Source organism: Bombina bombina, chromosome 3 (assembly GCF_027579735.1).
Source record: "Bombina bombina isolate aBomBom1 chromosome 3, aBomBom1.pri, whole genome shotgun sequence".
Lineage (NCBI taxonomy): Eukaryota > Metazoa > Chordata > Amphibia > Anura > Bombinatoridae > Bombina > Bombina bombina.
In genome coordinates, this window is record NC_069501.1 from 227118328 (window position 1) to 227145640 (window position 27313).

The 27313-nt window shown below is 37.9% G+C and overlaps 2 protein-coding genes across 2 annotated transcripts in view; one reads left to right on the top strand and one right to left on the bottom strand.

The window, feature by feature from the left end:
• SEZ6 (seizure related 6 homolog) overlaps positions 1-27313 on the top strand; it is a 639531-nt gene that overhangs the window by 491564 nt on the left and 120654 nt on the right. Inside the window, exons 10-11 of the mRNA XM_053705225.1 lie at positions 14727-14923; positions 25824-26018. Coding sequence (XP_053561200.1) covers positions 14727-14923; positions 25824-26018 — 392 coding nt within the window. The remainder of the gene's footprint in view (positions 1-14726; positions 14924-25823; positions 26019-27313) is intronic.
• LOC128653088 (nucleotidyltransferase MB21D2-like) lies at positions 19109-21734 on the bottom strand. Its single transcript, XM_053706177.1, is given in 3 exon segments — positions 19109-20919; positions 20922-21687; positions 21690-21734. Coding segments are annotated over 3 exon segments (1257 nt in total). The 3' UTR covers positions 19109-20473.

Genomic DNA, 27313 nt, shown 5'->3' on the forward strand with positions numbered 1-27313 from the left:
CTGGAGTTTTGTCGTTAGATTTCTAACGCTCACTTCAGATACGACTCTAAATACCGGAGTTAGAAAAATCCCATTGAAAAGATAGGATACGCAATTTACGTAAGGGGATCTGCGGTATGGAAAAGTCGCGGCTGAAAAGTGAGCGTTAGACCCTTTTATGAGTGACTCCAAATACCGGAGGTAGCCTAAAACCAGCGTTAGGAGCCTCTAACGCTGGTTTTCACGGCTACCGCCCAACTCTAAATCTAGCCGATTGTAACTAAAAAAGTGGAAAAAATACCCTATATTTTTTTTAAATTACAGTAATGGTCACACAATAAATAGGCCTATTGTTTTAAGCAAATGTTTAGCATGATCAGATGGCATTATTATTAATATTTCCTTGGTATTAGTGTAAGTATTCGCTTTCCCTCTTTTCTCTTTTTTAATTATTATCACTGTAATTTTTTAAGATTATTTACAGTTCCTTTTCAATCAGCAAAATTCTCTGAAATTAAAAAGTAGTTATTTGAGCATGACACATATAGTACATTTGATTAATTAAAGAGACATAATACTCATATGCTAAAAAAATGACGCAGCAAAACTGTAAAAAGCTGACAGGAAAATATCATCTGAGCATCTCTATGTAAAAAAGGAAGATATTTTACCTCACAAGTGTTGTGTAAAGTTATACTTCAGCAGCTGTCAAGCTGCAGTTTAAAAAAAAGGAAGAAATGAACAGCAGCCAATCAGCATCAGCAGTGCTAAGGTCATGAACTCTTTTACTTAGATTAAAGGCCTTCTTTAATAATCCTACTAGGCCTATTATGCATCTCCCATTGGATTCCAACTCAGAGATGTTTGATATTAGTAACCTGGGACTGCATAGTAAGAGTACATTTAACCCCTCAGGGACAATCCAGCTGTGGAGACCTACATTAAGACTGTGGAGACCGAATTTAAAACAATGGTTGACAAACAAACAGAAACAAAGGAATTATAATGTGACCAGAAAAGAATATCAGGCCCTTAGATCTCTTCAGAATGACAGAGACATTACCATCAAGCAGGCCGACAAAGGCGGAGCCTTGGTCATTTTGGACACTACAAAATATAATACTGAGATATTGAGACAGTTGGGTTACTCTGATGTCTACAAAAGACTGGATAGTGACCCCCTTAGAGAAATTGTTAAAATACTTAAAGGGACAGTCAAGTATGAATTAAACTTTAATTATTCAGATAGGACTTTTAATTTTAATTGACTTTCCAATTTACTTTTATCATCAAATTTGCTTTTTTTCTCTTGGTATTCTTAGTTTAAACTAAACATAGGTAGGCTCATATGCTAATGTCTAAGCCTTTGAGGGCTGCCTCTTATCACATGCTTTTTAAATCTCTTTTCAACACAAAGAGACAGAAAGTACACGTGGGCCATATAGATAACACTGTGTTCAGGCACAGAAAGTTATTTAAGATCTAGCACAATACAATGCTAAATTTAAGACAATAGATAATAAACAGTCACAGTCATGTGATCAGGGGGCTGGAAGAAGGTTCCTAGATACAAGGTAATCACAGAGGTAAAAAGTACATTATTATAACTGTGTTGGTTATGCAAAACTGGGGAATGAGTAATAAAGGGATTATCTATCTTTTAAAACAATAACAATTCTATGGTTGACTGTCCCTTTAAAAGAGAGATTGAAAGGGGTGTTTGTTATAATATCATCAGTCAAAAACTGGCCCAGTTTTTACTAATTAAGAATCCTGTCACTCCAGTTTTTTATGTGATGCCTAAGATTCACAAGAGCTTAACTGACCCTCCTGGCCACCCCATTGTGGCGGGCATAGGCTCAGTATTAAGTCCTACAGCCCAGTTCTTAGACAAGATTTTGTCACCTCTAGTTAGTTCTGGCAAATCCTATGCTAAAGATACTTTGGATTTTATTTCTAAAATTCAACAATATGATGATTTACAAGATGTGTTGTTGTCAACTTAGGATGTGGCATCGTTGTACACTGTCATCCCCCATGGTGTGGGGGTTGAGAGTGTACACAGTGCCCTATCCCAATGTGGTATTTACAGTGATGTACAATGTGATTTTCTGACCAGGCTACTTGAGCTGGTATTAACTAATAATTATTTTATGTATGACAATCATTTCTATCTACAAAAGAAAGGGACGGCGATGGGGTCAAATGTGGCCCCATCTTACGCCTGTTTAACAATGAATTGGGTGGAAGACAAGTATGTTTACACGCATCCGTTGTTTCAGAAAAGGTGTTTAGGGAGGATTCGCTATATAGATGACCTTTTCATCTTGTGGCGGGGCACCCAAGAGGAACTCAATATTTTGAAAGGTGATATAGAAAGGGAAGTCCCATTTTTAAGATTCAGCGCAAAAGCAAGTACCACGAATATTGAGTTCCTTGACACCATGGTATATGTCTCAGGAGGTAAATTACAGACAGATTTATATACAAAGCCTACTGATCGCAACACTTTGTTGCATAGATCTAGCTTTCATCCCCCTAGAACATTCAAGACCAAAGTCCCAACTCATACGAGTTAATAGAATTGTCAGTGACCCAGAGAAACGTCAGGCAAGATCAGGTCAGATGGTGGAGAAATTCATCAAGAGAGGGTATAGCCCACATGAACTTAATCAGATCCAGGTGGATCCTACTGTTGATCCTGTAGCTAAAAACACAGGGTTTTCTAATAGGATCTCTTTTGTGAGTACGTTCAGTACTATGAGTAAGAGCATTTTTCATATAATTAAAAAATATTGGTTTATGCTGAAGGAGACTTGTCCAGAGATTTCAGAATTTAAAGAATTTCCACGAGCAGCTTATCGTAAAGGCAATACTATGGGCAAAAAATTGGTGCATGCGTATGTGAATACCTCTACCAAGGGTCAAACGTTTTTGGGTACCCCTAGGAATGGAACTTTTCCATGCCTGGGGTGTGCACAATGTAATAGCGTAATTAAAGGTGGGGAAATATCTCACCCATACACAGGCAAGAAATTTAAGATCCCAGGGTATTTTACATGTAATTCTACATACGTAGTCTATGCCCTTAAGTGCCCATGTGGTCTATTATATATAGGCAAGACCACCCAGAAGGTCAAGGACCGCTTCTGTCAGCACAAGTCCAGTATTGGCAATGAGCAATTATCTCACCTTCCTGTCCCCTCACATTTTCTGGATAAAGGCCACCAAGCCAATCAATTAAGATTCATGGTGATTGACCATGCAAATAAAAAACCCAGAGGGGGAGACAGGTTGAGAGACTTGTTGTATAGAGAGGCCAAATGGATTTGGCATTTAGATACCATGTCACCAAAAGGTCTCAATAGAGAGTTTGATCTCTTGCCATTTGTTTAAAATATTTTTGTTTTTTAAGTATTCTGTTTTATATTTTTGTTTAAACATTTTCATTTTTTGTTCCTATTATGCTATCTCTTGGCTCTGTGTAATTGCTTTTGATTTATATTTGTATTTAGTTGTTGGACCAATCCTCCAGTTAGTCTCTAATGGGTTAACAATTTAATTTTTCCTTGCAAGTGTGATGTCATTTTGCACACGCCCCTTGTGAGCTTGGGGATTGGCTTTCTGCTAATTGCCATGTGAATAAAGTCTTGTTCACTTTTCAGTATGTGTAAGCTTGAGAAAGAGGCAAGTAGCCTCGAAACGTTGCTCCTATTAAAGGTGTTTTCCTGTTGCTAAGAGTGCTACCTTCATCTTTTTGTCCAGTCATGAACTATTTTACTGTAATCTTGGAAGATTTCACTTAAAGGGACAGTATACACTCATTTTCATATAACTGCATGTAATAGACACTACTATAAAGAATAATATGCACAGATACTGATATAAAAATCCAGTATAAAACTGTTTAAAAACTTACTTAGAAGCTGTCAGTTTGGCTCTGTTGAAAAGGTAGCTGGAAAGCCCACTGCAAGTGACAAATAAGACACTCCCCCCCCCCTCCCCCTTCTTTTGCATATGAAAAGACCCTTTACACAAACAGGAGCAAGCTGGAGTAGGTAGTCGAGCGTATTCACATTAAACTTTGGGGCTTGGTTAGGAGTCTGAAAATCAGAGCAATGTTATTTAAAAATAAGCAAAACTATACATTAATTTAAAAAAAAAACTTTATGCGCTATATAAATAGATTATCTACAAAACATTTATGCAAAGAAAAAATGAGTGTATAATGTCCCTTTAACTCTCATGAGAATTCATAGTAAACTTCCTTAAACTGTATAGGGAAATAACATGAGTGTACATAAGGCACGCTCCCTTGCAGGTCCCAAGACAGGCATACTGATTTGCGGCTTAAAGTCCTTTACAATAGGGTGTGAATATTTAGGACATTTTGAGGTAAAATATTTTTCTTTGTTACAAAGAGATGTTCAGGTGATATTTTTTAGTCAGCTTTTTACAGCTATGCTGCATTACTTTCAAGTGTTTCAACATTTGGGTATCATGGCCCTTTAACCCCATGAGTGCTAACGACGGCTCTGAGTTTTGCAGAGTTTCCCACTCTGGTGCTAACAACGGCTCAGAGCCGTTACTAGCACTCTCCCACCTTGAGGGAGATCTAGGGATTCCCACCCTCTCCTACCCCGGCGATCGGGCCTGCATAGTGACAGGCATCACCGGGGCTTCACGTTATACAGGGTGACGTCACGTGCAATGACTTGATGACGTCACATCGCAACTTTATTAAAATTCACAATGCTAAGTATAGGAACAGGGAGCATGCTGCTTAGAAGCCTGTATCTCAGGCATCTAAGCAGCTACAGACCCCCAAGACCCACTGTTGGAAAGGTAATCGCCTAACCTTTCCAACAGTGTAAGCCTTGCGGATCTGAAAAAATAAAAAAAAGTAAAAAAAATATAAAAAAAAAAAAAAAATTAAAACAGCTTAGCAGCCAGGGGGGAAAGTGCTTAGCACTCAAAGGGTTAAATGTTTAGCTGTGTGAATTTCATATTGTTTAAAATGTAAGTTATTTACACAATGCTGCATTAGCATTAGTGGATTGGACATGTTTTGATTTTATGGTTTGGTTTTATTTCTGTTCTAAATACTGGTTAATTAATTGATCTATGTGTTTGTTATATTTTTTAATCATTTATTGGTTTGACAATCAAAAGGGTTTATTTTAATAGTCATAAATAGGAAAAATTACCAAGCACACATGTGTTTTAAGATAACCACATGATATCACATGGTCAATTATCCTATTTTTCAGCAGCCCTTAATTTCTATAATGTAGCAGATAAGCTTTTATCAGAGAGGGGTAATATATTTACTATAAAATATCCTATTATATAAAAGGTCAGGTGTGTTTGTCCGAAGCTGTCCTGCGCAGTAGAGACAGCATGAGGACAAACACACCTGGCCTTACCTGACATGCTGTTGTGGTGAAAGTGGGCGTGGCCGTGCAGGAGCGGGGGGCGTGGTTGTACGCGAGCAGGCGGGCGGGGACGTGGCCGACAGAAACGTGGGCGTGGCCCTGCGGGAACGTGGTCGGGGCATAGCCTGGGCGTGCCCGGGCTCGGTCTGCGCAACAGAGAGGGGAGAGAAATAGAAAGAGAGGGGGAAAGACAAAAAGAGATAGGAAAGAGCTAAAGAGAGGGGGAAGAGCAGAAGAGAGGGGAAAGTGCAGAAGAGCAGGGGGAGAGAGAGCAAAATAGAGGGGAAAGAACAAAATAGAGGGAAGAGAGAGAAAAAGAGAGGGTGGAGAGAGAGAAAAAGTGAAGGGGGAGAGAGAGCAATAGAGAGAGGGGAGAGAGAGAAAAAGAGAGGGGAGAGAGAGAAAAAGAGAGGGGGAGAGAGAGCAATAGAGAGGGGGAGAGAGAGAGAAAAAGAGAGGGATGGAGAGATAGAGCAAAAGATAAGGGAGAGAGACAGAGCAAAAGAGAGGGGAGAGAGAGGGGGGCGAGAGAGAGCAAAAGAGAGGGGGGAGAGACAGAGCAAAAGAGAGGGATGAAGAGAGAGCAAAAAAAAGGAGGGAGAGACAGAGCAAAAGAGAGGGGAGAGAGAGAGTGCAAAAGAGAGGGGGGAGAGAGAGAGCGCAAAAGAGAGCGGGGGAGAGAGCGCAAAAGAGAGGGGGGAGAGAGAGCGCAAAAGAGGGGTAGAGAGAGAGAGTGCAAAAGAGAGGGGGAGAGAGCGCAAAAGAGAGGGAGAGAGAGTGCACAAAATAGAGAGGGAGAGAGAGTGCACAAAAGAGGGGGGGAGAGAGAGTGCGCAAAATAGAGAGGGAGAGAGAGTGCACAAAAGAGGGGGGGAGAGAGAGAACTCAAAAGAGAGGGGGAGAGAGTGTAAAAGAGAGGGGGAAGAAAGAGCACAAAGGAGAGGGGGAGAGAGAGCGCAAAAGAGAGGGGGTAGAGAGAGCACAAAAGAGAATGGGGGAGAGAGAGAGCGCAAAAGAGGGGGGGAGAGAGAGAGCGCGCAAAAGAGAGGGGGGGGGGAGAAATGCTAAGCCATAAATAGTGCAGGGACAACAGGACTGAGGTCAGAATAAAGGATTTTCCTGCCGGATGTTGGAACCGTGCACTACTGAGCACTCTGTAGGGCTTATAAACAATATGATGTCTAGTAAAATATCCTGTCATTTGTGGTCACAACTTCCTGTTCTCTGGTTATAGCTGAAAAAATATAAGTAGATTGTGAAAAACTGTGTAATGGACCAACATATTTATAAGAAAAAAAAAAGTTCAAAAAATTTTAGTCCATAAGATTTTAAGACCTCACATGTACATATTGTTATGACCTGCAATTGAAGAAGATACTCATGAGACCTTTCAAACTTATGGAATACAAAATCTTAATTTAAAAAATCTGTTCGTCCATTAAAAGGCAATCTACTAAAATAATGAGCTTGGGAAGAGATAAAATAGATATTAGTCTCTAGAAAGTAATATTAAAGGTAACCTAAGTTACCTACAATGCCTATGAAAAAAATCCCATTGCTGCTGTTTAGAGACACATTTCTGAGGTCTCTCATCCATTTAATTGCAAAGACCCCTGAAATAGGGTAGTCATGCTATCAGGATCACACTTCCTGTGGAAATATTCACATGGGTGAGGTGGTTTAATACAATGAGGGAATTATCCTAGTCCTCATTATTATGAGTGATCAGGTTGCAAAAAGTCATCAGCACGGCATGTTTGGATAAATGCAATCAGTCATTAAAATTAATCATCAATGTTATGAACTATAAATTTATGAGAATGGTTATTGCAGGTTTTATTATCTATGACATCACCCTGGGTCAGGCTAAGTTTGCTTTGATTGGTGATTAATGTTGTGGATTCTCTCTCATCTGTTCACACACCATGGCCTTATATTTTTATTTTGTTCTAAAGATAGAATGATATGAACAGAAGGTTCCGAGTAATATTAATATACATCCTTGCTCTACGGGCTAATTATTATTCTTTCATTTGCATATCTTCCGCTTTCGCTCTCTTGCCTGAAGTTGTCATTTCTAAACATATGATCGTAATAAACGATCCTGCGCTGTTTTTCTGCCAGTGGTTGTCAGCTGAATTAATCTTCTGCTCTACACTCACAAAGCAGCGTACCAGCTACCGTATCGCAGCTTGTTCAGAGAGCTGAATTGTCACATGTTTCTCAGTTGAGGGGATTGATATTAGCTTCTTAATAAACATGAAGTACAAAAATAGGGAGCTTAGGACAGATTTTTTTTTTAATTATAATCCTGTCTTCATTATGTTATACAGAATTTAACATAGACCAAACCAATTATATATCTTTTCCTCAATGAAACAAGGGAACAATTGGTAACTAATTTAATTACTAATATTTTATTATTATTATCATTATAATATGACATATTATTTCAGCAACAGAAATCTAGCAACCTAGGGCACATTTGTCTTATTTTTTAAAGCGAGTTTCAAGTGCATAAAACATTGTAGGGAAATCGAAATATACAACAATACAATAAGAAAAAGTATAGTGAAATTCAGGTGTTTATTTTCTCCCTCCGAAACAAAAACAAATATAGCTGCATAGCAGGAATCTGCAGATGCAGAGCCAATATTTTTATAAAACATGTTTAGTCTGTATTTTTTGAATTAAGCAAATGAAATCAAGGCGGCTCACCGCAGAAAGGGTTCCCTGCTAAGACACAGTTTCAGTTGGGAAATGGGAAAATTAGTCCTCTAGTGCAGAATGGTTGGAATATAGATGATATGAGGTTTGTGTAAATTTGCCAGAGAAATCATGAAAATCTATATTCAAAAATGTCAAATGAAATACAGAACATTAAGCTATAAAAAAATATAGCGCTAGATACATATCCAATAGAAATATATTTGTTGCTGTTGTTATGACAACTATTTGTATTATCAGCATCATAAAAGGTTACAAAAAATGCATGATGACAACAATAGAAAACAAATTGACATATATTGATAGAAAACATACTGTATATATTACAAACACTGTTGCAAACAACAAGTTGGCAAACTTTCTGATCTTGTCCTTAGACAGTCATGGAATCAGTAGGATTTATACAGCACTACCTATCCCATTATATGTATTTCAAATAAAGCACCTAATACCTCACATGAAGGTGAGGATCTGCGAGTGTGTGTGTGTTGCGTCTTTTGTTGCATGCTAAGGATGTGTGGTCTTTCCTTACCGTTTAGGAAGAAGTCAGAGATTCTTCAGCTTCTTTCTCAGCAGATTCCTGAAGCTTCCCCTGCCCTCCCTTTAAGTATGGTGACTCGTGGCCATCAGTCCACTGTGATCTCCTTAAGGGGTCTTTAGTTTGTCGAAGGCAGGAGGAGGATTAGTTGACCTATCTCTGTAAGGCCAAGGACAGTAGTTTTGCGACTCCCCAGGGTACAACATGCTGAACAACTCGCTGACCCTGGACTTACTGGTTTGAAGTTTGTATGTTCTTGCACTCTAGCTTAGGCAGTTGGTCTTGGCCCTGGCTGCTGTTGCTGACAGAGAGAGTGAGTGACGGCCATTGTGGTAGGGGTGACATCCCCCAGCTGCTCCTTAGGTTTGCTGAGGGCTGAAGAGCTCCTTGAGATTTGCTGCTGTATGTTAGCTTAGTCAGCAGCCTGGGCCTGCAACAACCATCTTTGCAGGGGTTAGCTATTTAGGACCCTATTGCCTCCAACTTGTTTGGTTAATTTGAAAAGCTAATCCTGATGGGGTTTTTTTGTGCTTAACAATAAATATTAGCCACTTTTTTCCTTTCATTCTGGTTATGTTTAATTTATTAATGTAGTTACATGGTGTTATTTTCTTCTTATAGCTCAGGACAATAGGACATTTGATCTCTTAAGCACATTCTGTGTTGTCATTAAAATGTTAAAGGGATAGAAAAGTATAAAATGAAATGTGCATAGGTGCATTTCAATTTGAAAGAAAAGCATTTTTGCAATGTTTCTAGTAAAAGTTATTAGTTTTTCTGTGGCATACGCACATATCCTGTGAGGGTCCGTGCACCAGCATTCAAACACCACACCTTCTCAGAGGGTTAGCAATAGCTTGTATGCCACAAATTATATCTTCAGAAGCAATAACACACCACAGAAACCTCTCTGAGCATGAATAGTGTTTGAATACTGGTGCACTCACAGGATATGTGTGCATGCTGCTAAAAAGTATTAACTTGTACTAGAAGCAATTTTGCTACTAGAAGTATATTGCAAAAATGCTTAGATTTCAAATTAAAATGCATTTGTGCACATTTCAATTTTGACTTTTCTATCCCTTTAACTCTTGTGACAGTGTAAAAAGTTACAGGCACAGAGCACCAGTTTGATGTGTGCGCTGTCTGCAAGTATATTGTTTAAAGGGACATAAAATCAGTGGCGGTTCTACATGGGGGCCTATAGGGGCCAGTCCCCCTGTAAAAATGTCCCTGGCCCCCCTGTGGCCCCCCCCTGAGCTAATCCGTGAAGTTGATTCCTTGTTTTGCTGCAGTGTCATTGTTATTCCGCACTCGCCTCCTGATGTCAGAGCCCTCCCTCACGTGACATCATCATTCTGCTGCCAGTGTTTCTCCTTATGATCTAGAATCGTTCAAAAAGGAGCTGGAAACTGGACCTCAAGTTGGCTTATCCCCCTCCCCCAGGACCTTTGATTTATCCCATTGAAGATCCCCATTCTTTCAGCCGCTGGACTCCTAATTTACAGATTATCCATCCCACAGGACCCTCATACTCAGCGTTAACCCCCCTGGAGGATCCCCTTCACCATCCAAAAGGATAGTAATTTACCTTCCAGCGGATCTCCTCACACAATTCAGTGGTTCTCAGTGATCGTATACTATTGCTGCAGTAATGTCTGAAATTCTTCCCTACAGTGAGGATAAGATGGGGCATTACGGCTCTGATGCCGAGGTTGGGCAAATATCATTCAGCTGCCGCCTGCAGGATACCAGTTCCTTTTTTGGGGAAAATCAGCAGAAGAGACCCCCCCAAACTGGGGCAGATCGGTAGAGCTAAGAGAGGTACGGGGGATGTAAACACCTATTGGATAGAATGATGTCTGCATAATTTCCCAAACCTATTTCACTTGCATTTTCCCAAACCATATTTCACTTGCATTTTCTCTCATTCTCTCTTCTGCAGTTTACTGCTCTCGCCCCCTGCAGCCTCTAATGGGGTTTGTTTCATGTATGGCATGGGGTGCATATGTCCAATTTAACCCTTTCGCTACCAAACAGAACTAATACGCTTTGATGTTCGATTCATGGAACCACTGTAGCAGCCAAATAGTTAACTGAGCCTGGGATGCTTAAGATATTTTAGGGTTATAATATGATTTCCAACAGGTTATTCCTTTATACCCTTATAACACTATTGTGAAGTCTGAAGTGGATTAGTATAACGTAATTACCTCCTGGTCTCTCTTGTATGCCCATAAGATATATTCTGAAGGCTGCATGGGTGGGTATGCCCACAGACATTTTTTTTATGCCCATAAAACATTTTAAAGACTAAAGAGCTGATTTGAGGTGCTTGTCTCCATGGTGTTCCTATGTTCGGAAGGCTCAATATGATGCTAGGGAATTATTTGAATGTAAAGCAAAATTAAAGTATTTAATGTTTAAATAACATTTGTTTCCATTTTTTAATGTGCCCCTCTGATTAAACACTGGCCCCACCTTGCCCCCCCCCCCCCAGTAAAATGTGTCTGGAACTGCCACTGCATAAAAGTCCAAACTGAAAGATGCAAGAATGCTACCAGTAAAATTTATCACAGCATCTATGCATTCAAACATCATGTTGCTCAGTGAGATAGTGGTGGTTTGTATGGCACAGTCATTGCTAGCACTAAATACATCACCACATTTATTTTTGAGCAGTGTTTAAATGTTGGTGCAATATGTACAAGCAACATATGCACATATGACCCTTAAACAGTAATAACTTTTATTAGAACCATTTCTGTTAATATAATACACCACTGTCACCACACAAATCCTTCAATTCAAAACTGAAATGGGCTCATGCACCTTTTAATTTTGGCCACATGAACCTCAAGCTGTAGCTAGTTCTACCAATAAGATTGTCGAGGATTCTGATATCCTCTCTTAAATCTTCAGATCAAGGACCAGTTATATAGAGCTCTCTGGGCTTGAAGTTGTAAGACAGCGCAGAGTGCACTTTTAATGTTGCTGGGCAGCTATAGATTATTTCAAAATCGGGTATTAACAATCCATGGTTAAACAAAATAACCAGAGAATATTTTGCATGGCGGACATCTTTTTAGCTTGCCCTATGCTTTCATCATTTATATTACAAGCGCTGAAAAATCTGAAACTTGAAGTAAAGTGTAAGAGTGTAAGGGCTAGAATAAAAGTATAACAAGACATGTAAACCATATTAAAATAAAGTATTACACTATATATATATATATATTATGTATGTGTGCGTGTATGCATATTTGTATGCTTGTATGTGTGTGTGTATATATATATATATATATATATATATACAGTATATGTATATGCATGTATGTTTGTGCACACATACATACATACACACATACAAATATATACACATTGGGCAAGATTACATATGCGCATATAAATGCGGCGCGTATATTTCACCCGTTGCCCGCAAGTTTTACTCCCAGAAGCTAACATACAACCGCGTTTCAAATCGGTATCACAAATTCAGCACAAGGACTTATGCGGCAAAAATTTAGAAATTTTACTCCATTTTCACCCAGCCACACATAGGCAGATGCAGCAAGCCTTACACTGACAATGTGAGCACTGTTACTCCCGTAACTGCCTGAAAATATTAACAAACACCTAACGCATGCGCATTATCTATATACCTGTCAACCGCCAACCCCCACCGCAATAACTGATAAAATATATAAACCAAATCAGCCAATAGGATTTCAGTAGCTCTCATCCTGTTGGCTGATTTGAATTTGAAGAATCAAATCAGCCAATAGGAATGCAAGGTACGCCATATTTAAACGCGTACCTTGAATTCAATCCTCAGTGTGCGTCGGTGATCCTACGAAGAGGATCTCCACGGTCGAAGGATCAGAAGCCCCTGGTCTTCTGTTCCGCGCTCATCTCATCTCCGCTCCACGTCGGCTTGGTCCTGGATGAAGATATAAGGCATCGCCGCAATGGAAGAAGATTTCACTGCTTGGAAGAGGACCTTCTCCGCCGGACTTCAGGAACAATGAGTACCTATTTGGGGGTTAGAGTTAGGATTTTTTTTATTTTTGGGTTTGTTTGTTTGTTTTTTTGAATAGGGATTTTGGGCAGTGTAAAAGCACTGAATGCCCTTTTAAGGGCAGTAAAATAGTTGAATGCCCTTTTAAGGGCAATGCCCATACAAATGCCCCTTTAAGGGCAATGGGTAGTTTAGGTTTTTTAGTGTTAGTTTTTTTTATTTTGGGGGGTTTTGTGGGTGGGGAGTATTTTTTAAAGTAAAAGAGCTGGTTAACTTAGGGCGATGCCCTACAAAAGGCCCTTTTAAGGGCTATTGGCAGTTTATTATTAGATTAGGGGGTGTTTTTATTTTTGGGGGGCTTTTTATTTTTATAGGGATTAGGTTTAATTTTTTTATTTTTGATAATTTGGTTTATTATTTTATGTAATGTTAGACTTTTTTATTTTTTGTAATCTTAGATTAATTTAATTAGTTTTTGCATTGTGGGGGTTTGGTGGTTTAGGGGTTAATAGTTTTATTAGGATTATAGCGGCGTGTGGGTTTGGCGGTTTAAGGGTTAATAGTTTTATTAGGCTTATTGCGTTGTGGGTTAATGGAGGATTAGGGGTTAATAGTTTTAATAGGTACTTTGCGTTGTGGGGGGTTGGCGGATTAGGGGTTAATACATTTATTAGGTAGTTTGCGATGTTGGGGTTGGCGAATTTAGGGGTTAATAAATATATTAGGTAGATCGCAATGTGGGTGAATGGTGGATTAGGGGTTAATAGTTTAATTAGGCATATAGTGTTGTGGGGGTTGTCGGTTTAGGGGTTAATACATTTATTATTAGTTCCGATATGTTTATTTTTGGGAGGCGTGTTAGACTTTTACGGGAGATTTAAAGGACTTGTAAACACAGTAGATTTGCATAATCAACAAATGCAAGATAACAAGACAATACAATAGCAAATACTCAGAATTTCAAATGAGTAGTACATTTTTTTCTAACAAATTTCAAAGTTATGTATATTTCCACTCCCCCTGTACCATGTGATAGCAATTAGCCAATCACAAATGCATATATGAATAGTCTGTGAGTTCTTGCACATGCTCAGTAGGAGCTGGTGACTCAAAAAGTGTAAATATAAAAGACTATGCACATTTTTTTTTAATGGAAGTAAATTGGAAAGTTGTTTAAAATTGCATGCTGTATCTGAATCATGAAAATTTTATTTGACCTGAGTGTCCCTTTAACTTAGGAAAGAATTGCACCTTGTGTTAAAGAGACAGTATAATTTGACAATCTTTAGCTGCTTCTTAAAGGGACATGAAACACATTGTAATTATGAATTTTATGAAGTCTTGCAATAAATTAACATACTGAGTAATTATGAAAATTGTTTGAATGCATTAACACCTTCTTGCTGCAATTGTTTTTCAATAAACAAACTCCCCCCACCAACTGACTTGTTACTTGACAAGATAATGCTTGCCTGCCATTTTTTTTTAGCAAAAGTTGCTTTTTTTTGCAGTTCCTCATCTGACATTTTCTAGTGAGGCTAGTTAGGAACTGCCAGCGCTTTGTTTATTTGTGATCTCCATTTATCAAAAATACATTTTAACATCTTTGATGTTTTTTTCCCTACAAAATCCCATGAAAAAATTAGTAAACATTGCAACCTTTTACATTTAGCTAGCTGTGAAATTATCAGCACACAAAACAATATGGCATTGTTATCTGTATTTGTAAATACATCTTGTTACAGTGTGATTACACACCAGCTAGCATCTTGGGGAAAAATTACATTACATGTGAAATTGAAAGTTACATTATACATTTGCAATTGGTGTTTAGGTAATCTTCTTTCTTTTGTGACAATTATTTATCTGCTTTGATTTTTTTTTCATTACCATGTCAGAGCTCTTGTGTTCTTTTATAGTTATGTTTTAATTACAAAGGTATAAATTAGGATAGTCTTTCTAAATTGTTTTGTGCTATTCTATTCAGTTTTATCTATTCAGCTCATCGTTTTTTGTCTTTACACTACAGCTTGCACATTGGCAAGAATGATATTCTCACTTTCTATGATGGTGATGACTTGACAGCCCGGGTGTTGGGCCGCTACACAGGAACCCACAGTCACTTCAAACTCTACTCATCAATGGCAGATGTCATTGTACAGTTTCAGACAGACCCTGGCAGTAATGTTTTTGGATACCAGCAAGGCTTCATCATCCACTTTTTTGGTGAGTAGTTGCCTAAGAGGCACATTTACCAGATGTGATTGTGAAATACAAATGGTGTAAAGTCTGCAGCTCTAGAAGACCTGGAATGCATCATATAGGATGTAGTACTCTTTGTGATGATGCTCTCTACATGGGCCCCAATTTATCAAAGTCTGGCGGAACTGATCCGACTGCGGATCAGGTCCGCCAGACCTCCCTGAATACGCTCGCCATATTCAGCATTGCACCAGCAGCTCACAAGAGCTGCTTGTGCAACGCCGCCCCCTGCAGACTCGCGGCCAATGGGCCGCCAGCAGGGGGGTGTCAATCAACCCGATCGTACTTGATCGGGTTGATTTCCGGCGATGTGTGTCCGCCTGCTCAGAGCAGGCGGACAGGTTATGGAGCAGCGGTCTTTGTGACCGCTGCTTCATAACTGCTGTTTCTGGCGAGCCTGCAGGCTCGCCATAAACACGGGGCATCAAGCTCCATTCGGAGCTTGATAGATAGGCCCCATGGTATAGACGTATACTAAACCTTAGTGTTACATGATGGATCGGTTGAAACCGCAAACCAAAGACAACAAGAAAAGAGCAAGCACTTTGAAAGGCCCAGTCATGAACAAGTTAGGATGCCTTGTATCCTATAAAAATGAAGACAAAATCTCATTTAAGGGTCTCTTAGGAAGACGCAATGCTGCACAGCAGTGGAGTCACAAATTACAGTTTTAAAAAAAAAGATATTATATGTTTTGTACGGAGCCCCAGAGGTGTCACACATTTTGCTAAATCTTGAGCACATTTTGCTAAATCGTGCGCTCATTTTGCTAAATCGTGCGCACAATTTATAAATAATTATAATCATGCTATTGCCCCTAAAGGGATATTACACTAGATTTTTCTTTGCATACCTATGTTTTGTAGATTATCCATTTATACAGTCAACCTGGGAGTTAACCAAACCCCAAAGTGTCAAATGTATACGTGCATTTACAGACCACTGCTGGCTCCCGTTTGCCTAATCTGTCTTTTTACATGCAGGGAAGGGGGGGGCATATCTGCACCCAGCCCCTTTCACTGGGTGTTCCAGCTAATTTTATCAATAGTGCTAAATTTGGAGCTTCTAAGTAAGTTTTTAAAAGGTTTTATACTGGATTTTTAGATCAGTATCTGCATATTCTTCTTTATAACAGTGTCTATTACATGCAGTTATATAAAAATTGGTGTATACTGTCCCTTTAAGCATGCATTCTTCCCCTTGCAGATCAGCCTGCTCCTCCCCTAGCTAGTCATATTTTGATGACCTATCTACAGAAGGAGGAGCTCCTGCCCACCAGCTACTAGTTCTTTCAGTTCACTTCAGTGTGTCAGTAGAGATGGAAAGTCTGATTCATCTGAATGAATCAGTTCATTTCTGACGGTTTGTTTAACTGAACCAGTTCATGAACCAAATCATCAGTTCACTTGTTGGGCAAGTGATGCATGAGGGACGAGCCTCAGATTCTCCTATTACGGATGTTCCATCGATCCAATGTCCATGATCATACGCAAGGAAGTGATATAATCTCTTTATTTACCTAATAGGTATTATAATACATTTACATTAACACAATAACTATTATCCCAGAGCTCCACCGCAATATTTGGGGTTAATTTAGGGGCAGTTAGGGTTAACAAGGGTCTTAGAGTTAAGTTATGGTGAGGAGTATTTATGGTAAGGGACAGTAAAGTTAATTTAAGGTGCAGTTAGGGTTAAAGGCAAGGGTCTATTGAGAACTGCTGTGATCTGATATTTGAATCAGTGTACTGTTAACTGAGTTAGTTAGTTAAATGGGGTACTCAAGTCAAAATAATCTTTTATAATTCAGACAGAGCATGCAGTTTTAAGACACTTTCCAATTTACTTCCATTATCTCGTGTGCAATGTTAAATTCCGGCAGCAGATTGCTGCACACCAGAGGAGAGCTGGAGCGGACAGGGGCAAATATGTCCACCCCTTGATTGATAAATTGAGGTCTATGTTAGTGAGTTTTAGCACAAACTGGTAAACTGGTAGCAAGTAACTGTGCACCTCAGCTTCAGTCACATGGATTTCTAAAAGCCCAATGTTAGCATTATGTTATGTGACAAACAGTACATTTAGCATTGCAATGCTCACAAAGCATATTTATCCTTTCACAATACAATGCTAAATACTCTGTGATTACCTTGTATCTACGGCTTTGCACCAATCCCCCTTATCTCAGAGGTGTGTGCATACTTGAATTTAGCCAATCAGTGATCACTCACGATTCAACGAGAGTCAGCTCAGTGTTATCTATATGGTACACATTAGCTAGTTTTTGTCTTGCAGTGAAAAACTTATAAAATGCTATGGATTTTAGTTCTTATAAATTATATTAATATAACAACTAGTTGGTAAGTCTGCCCAGAGGGCAGTCTATGTGTTGTTAATAAAAAAAAAAAATTGAACTACAGAAAAAATAAACAAATTATCAAAAATTAAACCTAATCCCTATGAAAATAAAAAAGACAAAAAAAAAAGACCCCACAAAATTAAAACACCCCCTACTCTAAGAATAAACTACCAGTAGCCCTTAAAAGGGCTTTTTGCAGGGCATTGCCCCAAGATAAACAACTCTTTTACATTAAAAACACACAAAAAATACCCCTAACAGTAAAACCCCACCCACCAAACCCCCCAAATAAAAAACCTAACACTAAAAAAACCTAAACTACCCATTGCCCTGAAAAGGGCATTTGTTGGGCATTTCCCTTAAAATGGCATTTAGCTCTTTTACAAAATGCCCACCCTAATCTAAATAAAATAAAAAACCAAAACATTTAAAAAAAAACTAAGTCTAACCCCCAGGTTGGTACTCACCATTCCTGAAGTCCGGCAGAGAAGGTCCTGTCCCATGCGGTGAAGTCTTCTTCCAAGCGGAGATCTCTTCTTTCTTCTTCCAGGAAAATGCTGCATCCAGGTGAATTCTTTTGGCTGCGCACGCAGCCAACATTCTGTTGGCTTCCTCGCGCTGCCAACATTCCATTGAGGATGTGTGCACAACTGCCGACGGTGACGGACATTACAAACGCAAAATATAGTATAGATGTTAGTTGTACAATGCTGGGGAATTGGTAGTAAAGGCGCTATCTATCTTTTTACACTATAAAACATTTAAAGTAGACTGTCCCTTTAAACTTTACACTGTACTCAGACAGATAATCTCAATGTAAACAATACATTTTGCAGCTATACTGCTTTGGGATCCAATCCCTATCTTTTGGATAACTTTTGCAATGTACAGCATTGTGTATACAATAACACAGGTTTCCATGATTCTATTGTGCACAAATCATTATGAAAATGTGTACAGTTTTTATTGCCATTTTTTTCCTTAGGTAGTGGAATCAAATTGGATGTTTCCATAGTATTTTTTTTTTTTTAATTGATTATTCCAGTTTTTAATTTGCATGAGAAAAATGCATTTCAATTTATACATCGGGATTTTGACAGCAGCACATACATACATACAATGAAAAAACACATTTCCAAGTCTGGGTGACTATTTTTGACACACATATTTTACATAAACAGTGAAAAAGAAAAAAACTTTAAAAGAGTGAATGTATTATATTACATTTAAAGGAGAACCAAAAAAAAAATTAATCTATTTCAAATAATTAAAAAACAAACAAAAAAAAACAGCATAAGCACAGTTTCATTATGGAAAAACAAAACAAATAATAAGTGACATGATTAAAAGTTAGTGCAAATAATGCATATGGTAATGTTTACAGTTAGTTGTTTTTTATTCTCCCACATTACAGCCAAAACATATCCACATTTAAGTGATCCCATTGTGAGGTTATACTTGGTTTCCGGATGAAAAAGAAAATTGTATTTAAAAGTTAGGAACCAACAACAATATTGTGCAGCCAGCCACAACATTTTGCAGAAGTCAGGCAAGATGCCTATAGCAAAATGCTAGTCTCCAGTTGTTTCTCAAGCCTGATATAAAGTAAGAGTAAATTATACATTCCGCCCAGGCTCAGCACAATATTGGAGTAGGAAAAAAAAAAAATCAGAGTAAAAGGTTATCCAAATACTGCTAAGGAAACCCTAACCAAATAACGCCACATGAAATTAAAAAACAAACAACAAACTCTTACTTTGGAGAGGGTCCTTTAGATTGGTACAGAATTTAGACAGGTTTCACACAACAAATGTCCAGGTATAGTTAAGTTGATCTTATAATGTATCAGCATATCCAGCGTCTTATAGAAATATTTTACATTTCTTTATAGTATTTAGATATAACAAAGATATCCCCCACATTTCTTATTTAACTGGTCTGGGCTCACAAAGGGGTAGCGAATGAAGCTGTAGCAAATGCAATTTGGCAATGCGTTTGACAGAGGACAAAATACTCAAGAAAATAGAGAATAAGCTATTTAAAGCTCTCTGAATAACCCTGTTTAACCTTCTTCCCTTTACATTACTTCTCAAAAGGTAGAAGTAAATTCACCTAGAAGGGCTTGCTTAGTAATACATCCTGGCCCAAGCAAATAACTAACAACAACTTGCTCATGGATATACTGAATACCTCTAATTTAAGTCAGTTACCCAGGGCATTCCCTGAGCAAGTTATCAGGCACTTATTGGGTTATACAAGAATAATCAGCCAGTAAACATGTATGCAGTAGATTCCATGTGAAGAAACATACACATGGAAGTATTTACTAATGATGTATATTAATATGTTGGTGGCTGATATTGTCTTGTGTGCCTTTTACTCTGAGAATCATGAATTATTACAAACAAATAAGTTGGCAGGATTGTTTGGATAGCTTTAAAGAACTACTGTCTCATGTACGTTATTTATGAAATGTATTAAGATATGGTTACCAGCATCTTTAAACAAAATTTACAATTTTACATAAAGATTATTTCTAGAGCACTGGATACCTTGTAAAGCCCTCCGCTTATGGATGTGGTCCATGACCTTTTTTTCCAGAAAAAACATCTTTGGATTCAAAATGACAACTGATAGAATCTACAAGTTAATTGATAAAACATTCACTTTATATAACTCGAGTTTGTTTCAGAACAGTAGACTGTTGCTAGCTAGCGTACCCTATAAAACTTTACCATGCAATATTATATCATAAACATGTAGCAAAAGAACAGTTTTACTTTTTTAAACCAATCAACAGCATATTTCATAGGCAAAAGAAGCTTCATTATGAAAGTCCTCTATTTCAAAATAAATTCTTTGTCACATGATGGAAGACCATGTAATAATTTTATTTTAAACAAACATGAATGGTTAACATAGGTAGGCAAATTAAATAAACAGAACATAGGAATTAAGGCTCATGTTCTCCCTTAAAACTAAAAACTGACAAAGCAGCATATGAAATAGTAATATACTGTTTCAAAATATGCAATGTCCTGAAAATCAGGATTAAGTAGTTCATATTGTTCTTGACAAATCCAATCTATGCTGGATATGTAAAAACAAGACATTACACAGACTACACATCAAGTCTTAAAAGAAGCTGACAAGTCTCAGAAAAATTTGTCATCAATTCTGAAGTGAGGTCTGGTAACATCATCAGGATTAATGAAGACAGATATGGACTTTCCTGGATTCTCAGTCACTAGCTGCTGCAATTTTTTGACTAATCGATCATCTGGCTGGTTGTTATCACCTCCATCAGACTGTGGCGATGGTATACTTGTAGTGCTCCCCCTCCTCTGGAGGTCTAATGTTAGCCGATTAGCTGCCTTGACGTGCTCTATAGCCGTCCGGAGGTGTTCTGTAGGATCTGATCTTACAGAAGACAACTTTCTGGCGTGTAGCATGACGGTTTCCTCTGAAAGGTGCTCTAGCATATTACACTGTGGAATGAAGTAATTAGTGCACATTTTGTTAACTAAGCAATTTTGTAGATCATCAATAAGTCCCAAAAGGAAATGGGCTGCATAATCTTCTTGAGCTAGGTAATTAGCTGTCTATCACAGGCCCAAAGCATCATACTCCGGAGATGGTATGGGCTAATAGCTTTTGGTCTTGATAAAAGCTTAATGATTATGGCTTTACAAGCTTGATAGGCCTGCATTAAACTACTCGAGATGCACTTTTTTAGCTGCACTTCACTTCTAGCAAATGACAACCTCCATTCATTATCTTTTTTACCTTTAAATGAACATGCTGGTACTAAATAAAATCCACTAATGACCTCCTCTTCTGTAATCTTCCCATCCCAAAAATGGTTTTCCATAAGCCAACTCTGAGCAACTGCTGGCCAACCTTTGAAAGAAACCACGGGAACAATATCATACATCATGCGACTGCTACCAACTCCTAATATAATGGAAATTATAGTGCCATTCTTCTCAACTTTTTCAACTTTAGGCATTCCACGTTGAGGCTTTTTTTGAATTTCAGAGAGAACAATGCTTATTGATTCATAGAACCAATCGGCAACTTTTGTAGGTGAAAAGAAGTAGTTTGTAGCCCCATTAATATGTTCTACTATTGTGCAACAGTCTTTCCACTTTGTTATAGTACCTTCATCAAACAAACGAAGACTCAGCCAAGAATGGCACAGTGCAGAATGGCGCATATCCAGTGTTACAGGTTGATTCCGGTCATGGAGTTTTAAAGCTGGCACCAGAAGAGTAAAATCCATGTCATAGTCTGTACCACGTGCATAAACATTTAATTCATCAAGTTCTAAGTCCACAACTCCTTCACGGACACCTCCAGAAAGTAACAGAGATATTCATTAGCAACTGGCAACTTCTGGTCCAATTTCTGCACCATTCCTCACAATCTCCTCAGCTCAGCAGAGTAAGTTCTGTGTAAAAGGTTATACTCAGCTGCTCCCAGCTGCAGGTAAAAAAAATGAAGAAATGAACAGCAGTCAATCAGCATCAACAGTGCTGAGGTCATGAACTCTTTTACTGTGATCTCATGAGATTTGACTTAACTCTCATGAGATTTCATTGTAAAAAAAAAAAAAAACTCGTTTCCATAGTATTAATAAAAAAAAAATGAATAGCCAACATTACCCTGCTTAAAAAAGACTTTAGAATGTGACAATATTATATAGAGAAATGACAGAAAAATATGTATTTGAAAATAAACTATTCATATTTTTTTACAGGGAGCACAACTATTTTGTTTTGAGAAACCAGTTTTTAACCTGAATAATTAACCAATTTATGTTCCATATACACTTAAAATTTAATATAATTTATGTACACTTATTTCACCTCCAATATTTTGAATATAATTGCATTTTATTGTGAAAGCATAAATATGCTTTGTGAGCATTGCAATGCTAAATGTACTGTTTGTCACATAAGATAATGGTAACATTGGGCTTTTAGAAATCTGTGTGACTGAAGCTAAGGCGCAGTTACTTACCAGTCTGTCTGTACTGAGTCTCCAGTCTGACACACTGACTGAACTGAAACTGAAAGTGTAGCTGGTGAGCAGGCTGATCTATAAGTGGGAGGATTCATGCTTAAGATGGAATAGCATGATTATAAATCGTGATCATGATTTAGCAAAATGTGCTCATGATTTAGCAAAATGTGCTCACGATTTATAAAAAAAAATCTTGTGTGACACTTCTGGGGCTCCGTAGTTTTGCATAGAAACTTTTAGTCAACATTTTCAATTCACTCCAAAATGGAAACAATACTTTAACAAACACTAGTTGAAAATAATGTTTAAAAAATACTTGTCAAATTTGTAAAGCGACTATATAATTATAGAAAAAGAGCGTACAGTCTGCCCATCCTGACAACCTAAAAGTTACATTTAAAGTGAATGTAAATTTGGATGCTAAAGTGCCCGGTTCTTAAAAATTTGATTAAAAACAGGGGCACTTTAATTCATCAACATTTACATTTCACTCCTGTTGTGAAAAAAACTTACCTTTTAATCTTGACAGCAGCTCCAGCTTCCTCCACCCGTTGCAAAGCCTCTTCCTGGGTCTAAAATGAGGAATCCGGCTTCCTCCAATCACGGCGTTGAATCAGGCACTGATTCCCCCGGGGGGAAGCCGTGATTGGAGGATGACCTATCCATCATTTCTGACATCACAAATGGCTTGCGACGACCGGAGGAAGCTGGAGCTGCTGTCAAGTTTAAAAGGTAAGTTTTTTTTCACAACAGGAGTGAAATGTAAATTTTGATGAATTAAAGTGCCCCTGTTTTTAATCAAATTTTTAAAAACCGGGCACTTTAGCATCAAAATTTAGCAGTGGTGCGGATGGAAACGGATTGCAATAGCTAACTATGAAAGTCACAACTAAGCAAACACCTTTAAAAACTTGATTTTAATAACACCAGTACGGTTAGCTACAGTGCAAGTGTGATTTACAATCAAATGTTAACAATAAAAAATAAACACAAGTCATTTGTAGATGTTGGGGTCCTGAAGTAACTTTTCTACAGATCCCCTTAGCTGTTCAGGATATCATGTATTCAACACATATACATATCTATATGAAACTATACATATGTAGCTGTGTGTCCTGTTCCTAGTATACAGCCTCTCCATGTATGTTGATCAACCTCTACAATGTCTCCTGTGGCCATTTCAGAGTGTTTTACATAAGTGCAAGATAAAAGACAATTTGCAAATAGCCTTGAAATAGTGTTTGTCTGAAATGCCCTTTTGAGGACTTATCAAGTGCTTAGAGGTGTCAAATTTGAAAAAGCTAAAAACTGTTGAAAGGGGACTTAAAAAAGTATTTTTCTCGCTGAGAACTTTTTCTGCCTGATAGGATAGATAGGGCTTTTATTAAAGGGACACTGAACCCAAATTTTTTCTTTTGTGATTTAGATAGAGCGTGCAATTTTAAGCAACTTTATAATTTACTCCTACTATCAATTTTTCTTTGTTCTCTTGCTATCTTTATTTAAAAAAGAAGGCATCTAAGCTTCTTTTTTGGTTCAGCCTCAGGACAGCACTTTTTTATTGGTGGATGAAATTGTCCACCAATCAGCAAGAACAACCCAGTTTGTTCCCAAAAATGGGCCGGCACCTAAACTTACATTCTTGCATTTCAAATAAAGATACCAAGAGAATGAAGAACAATTGATAATAGGAGTAAATTAGAAAGTTGCTTAAAATGTCATGCTCTATCTGAATCACAAAGGAAAACAATTGGGTTCAGTGTCCCTTTAAGGATCCGAAAAACAGTTTGTGAGTGCAGGAACAGCCAAAAATGTGGTATTGTGATTGTGCTAAATCAAAAGCAGCCTTTTCAGCCCAAAAAAGAGGCAAAAAAGCCACAGTTAATACATTGTGATTGAGGTCTAAGTGCTTTTCCATTGACTTTTTATTATGCGTTTGTTAATAATGTAATTCTACTGTATTTAATGGTCCTTTAATGCTGCTGTGTTTCTGGGATTTAAATGGCTGTGAGTAGTGTCTAATCTATGTAAGTGTGTAATTATATAGCATTTACAATGCATTCATATTTGTGAGACCTGTTATTCATGAGAGCACCCAAACTGTTGAATATTTCGTCTTTATTTTCTCTAAAATATTTAAAGGGATAAAGAAGGGTCTAGCAACTTTTTTTTAAATGTTGTGCCAACATAATATTATAGAGTGACTAGGCATGGCAGCCTCCATTTTGGAAAAGTTTTGATAATAAATAAAGCAAACCTGAAAACTTATTAAAAAAAAAATCATAGTGTGCCCTAATTTACATATCTGTTGAAGCCTTAGAAATGGCTGTACACTACTGTAAAACACTTTGTAATGGTTTTGTGATGACAGAGGAAGAGACGTACACAATTCGATCATAGTGCGAAAATGCGTATCCTTAGTGTGACCTGAAAAATAGACCCCAGAGAGTGTGACTTGGCAGCTCGGAATAAAGAACAGATATTTAGTATTGGTGGTGGTAGTAGTAGAAATAATAATAGAAATAATGATAACAGCAATTTATCAGATCCATAGCCTGACAGCCCCTCAACATGTTATACCATGAACCATCTAACCTGCTGCATTGGTTTTCCCTGCTACACTGCTTCACGTCCGGCTGACCCTGGGATACATAGGCACAGATATACAGATATGCATATACATACATTCCGGCAGTTAACAAGAAAATCTCAATATTTCAATTCCAGTACAGTATAGTTGGGTTCATGGGAAGTACTGTGTAACACATAATTATAGGCTAAGTTTATTGAGACCAGTGGGGATATAAGATTCGACCTTGTAATTTCATTGTAAAAGCTAGAACATTTGTATTTTCCAAGAACCTTATTTTGCTCCATATACTGACAACCACAATACCCACAAAGCTTCTGGAAGAGGTCTAAAAAGAAACAGTTGTGATGTAGCAAGAAGACAAGGTAGCTGGTGAGAATAATTACACTAAACTTGTTATCTCCTCTCTTTCATACTGAGGTATATGTTTACCTGGTCAACTAGCCCTGTGCCTAGAGCAGCTGGATTTACATAGTGGTTTTATGGTATCATGCCTCCTCTTTATCATGCTGTCCAGATATGTTATCTATTAGTTACTATAAATCAGTCACCAAATGTTGTCTAGTTGGGTGCATGAACCCTTCATACACCCATAGCCTCCTGCTTTGTGCTATATATGAAGAAAATATTAGCTAAAATTGTTGGGGGTATCACTTCTAAACTAAATACACCCCTATTCAGCTTATTTTAAAACTAATGTAATTGTCAATTTTAATGCAATTTGTATAGCTGCATCTGACATACAGGATTTGAAATTAAATATTGATTGAAATCGATATACATCAATTTAAATAAAACATGCAGTATATTTATTCACATTTCAATACAAAGTAACCAATTGGATTGTGTCTTGTAAACTGAGCTGATTTGTGTACCTTTGTTATCCACAGAGGTACCAAGAAATGACACCTGTCCTGAATTGGCTGAAATCTCTAATGGCTGGAAAACAACATCCCAGTCCGAGCTGGTCCATGGTACAGTGGTTACCTACCAGTGCTACCCAGGATATGAGATCACTGGAGCTGAGCTTCTCATGTGTCAGTGGGATCTGACCTGGAGTGGAGACCTTCCATCATGTGAAAGAGGTAATAAATAGCACTGTGCTGAACCCTACCGAAATATATAATCATACGAACAAGCAGAAACACAGAGGTCCATCTTTAGATGCCAGAAATAAACACAAACAATATACTAAACACTGACCACATTCATTCATCATACACCCATTTGTTCTGCTTGTAATTCTCAAATATAATATCCAAGCACCTTTTTTTTTTTTTTTTTTTTTTTTTTTTTTTAAATAATTTTTTATTGAGACAATGGATAAAAGTAACAGAAAAGAGAGTGAGTCCCAGCACAAGACAAATACAAAAAGAAAAATAACTGTTATAAATCACATATGAAAGGTACATAAGAATTAAGACATTGATGTGCTAATATAGGATTTGTTAAAATATTATCTAGACAATAGAGTTTCAATATTTATATAATAATAGGAGTCAAAGATATGAAAGATATCAAGGTTGAGAACAGAGAGATAACATTTGACGTAAATTATAGCACCGACTTTATGACCTTAAATACAGAATGCGCACATTGAGATCAAAACATGTGTGACTGGGGCATATAGAAGTGAAGTCTCAGTTTTATAATACAGGTAACTAGTGGTCCCTACTCTCAAAAAAGGGGTGTTCTATACGCTGAAAATAGTGAGAGGAAGGGAGCTGGCATTTATCAGGCCTCCCATAGGCCTGCGTATATAGGGGGATGAGGGATGCAGCGGGCAAGAGCCGCTCATAATGGGGGGATAGGGGAGAGGGGAAGGGAAAGGGGGGGCGGAGCCAGATAATTTGTCTTAAGAATATAAACTACAGGGCGATGTGAAATGGAATGGAGTAGGATCTCAGGGCTTTTGAAAAACTTATATGCTGGACCGTGCTTTCCCAGTAGACACGGCCCAACAGCATCTGTAAATGGACCCTATCATCCTCAAACAATATACCCTGCTTACTAATAGGGAGTAGGACTGCTCTCTGTGTGTAAAAAAGAAATAAGCTATCTAGCTGGAGTAAAGATTGTGGGGGATAAAAGCATCCTCAGTTTATCCAGCCAACTGAAGGCCCAAAGGAAAATAGATAACTTCACAATATTTAGGAAGTATGGGCTATCTATAGAGAGCTAACTATGAACTTGAACATTGCTAGTGGATACTTGCAGCTTTTAGTTATAGACAGCGAGACAAGCATGTAACAGGGTGTGTCCATAACCAGCTAAAAAAAGAGCCTTGTCCCTATGCACATCACAAATATGGACATCCACCATTACAATAACAGTATCATATATATATGTGAGGCTTACTAGGAAAACACAAATAATAAAG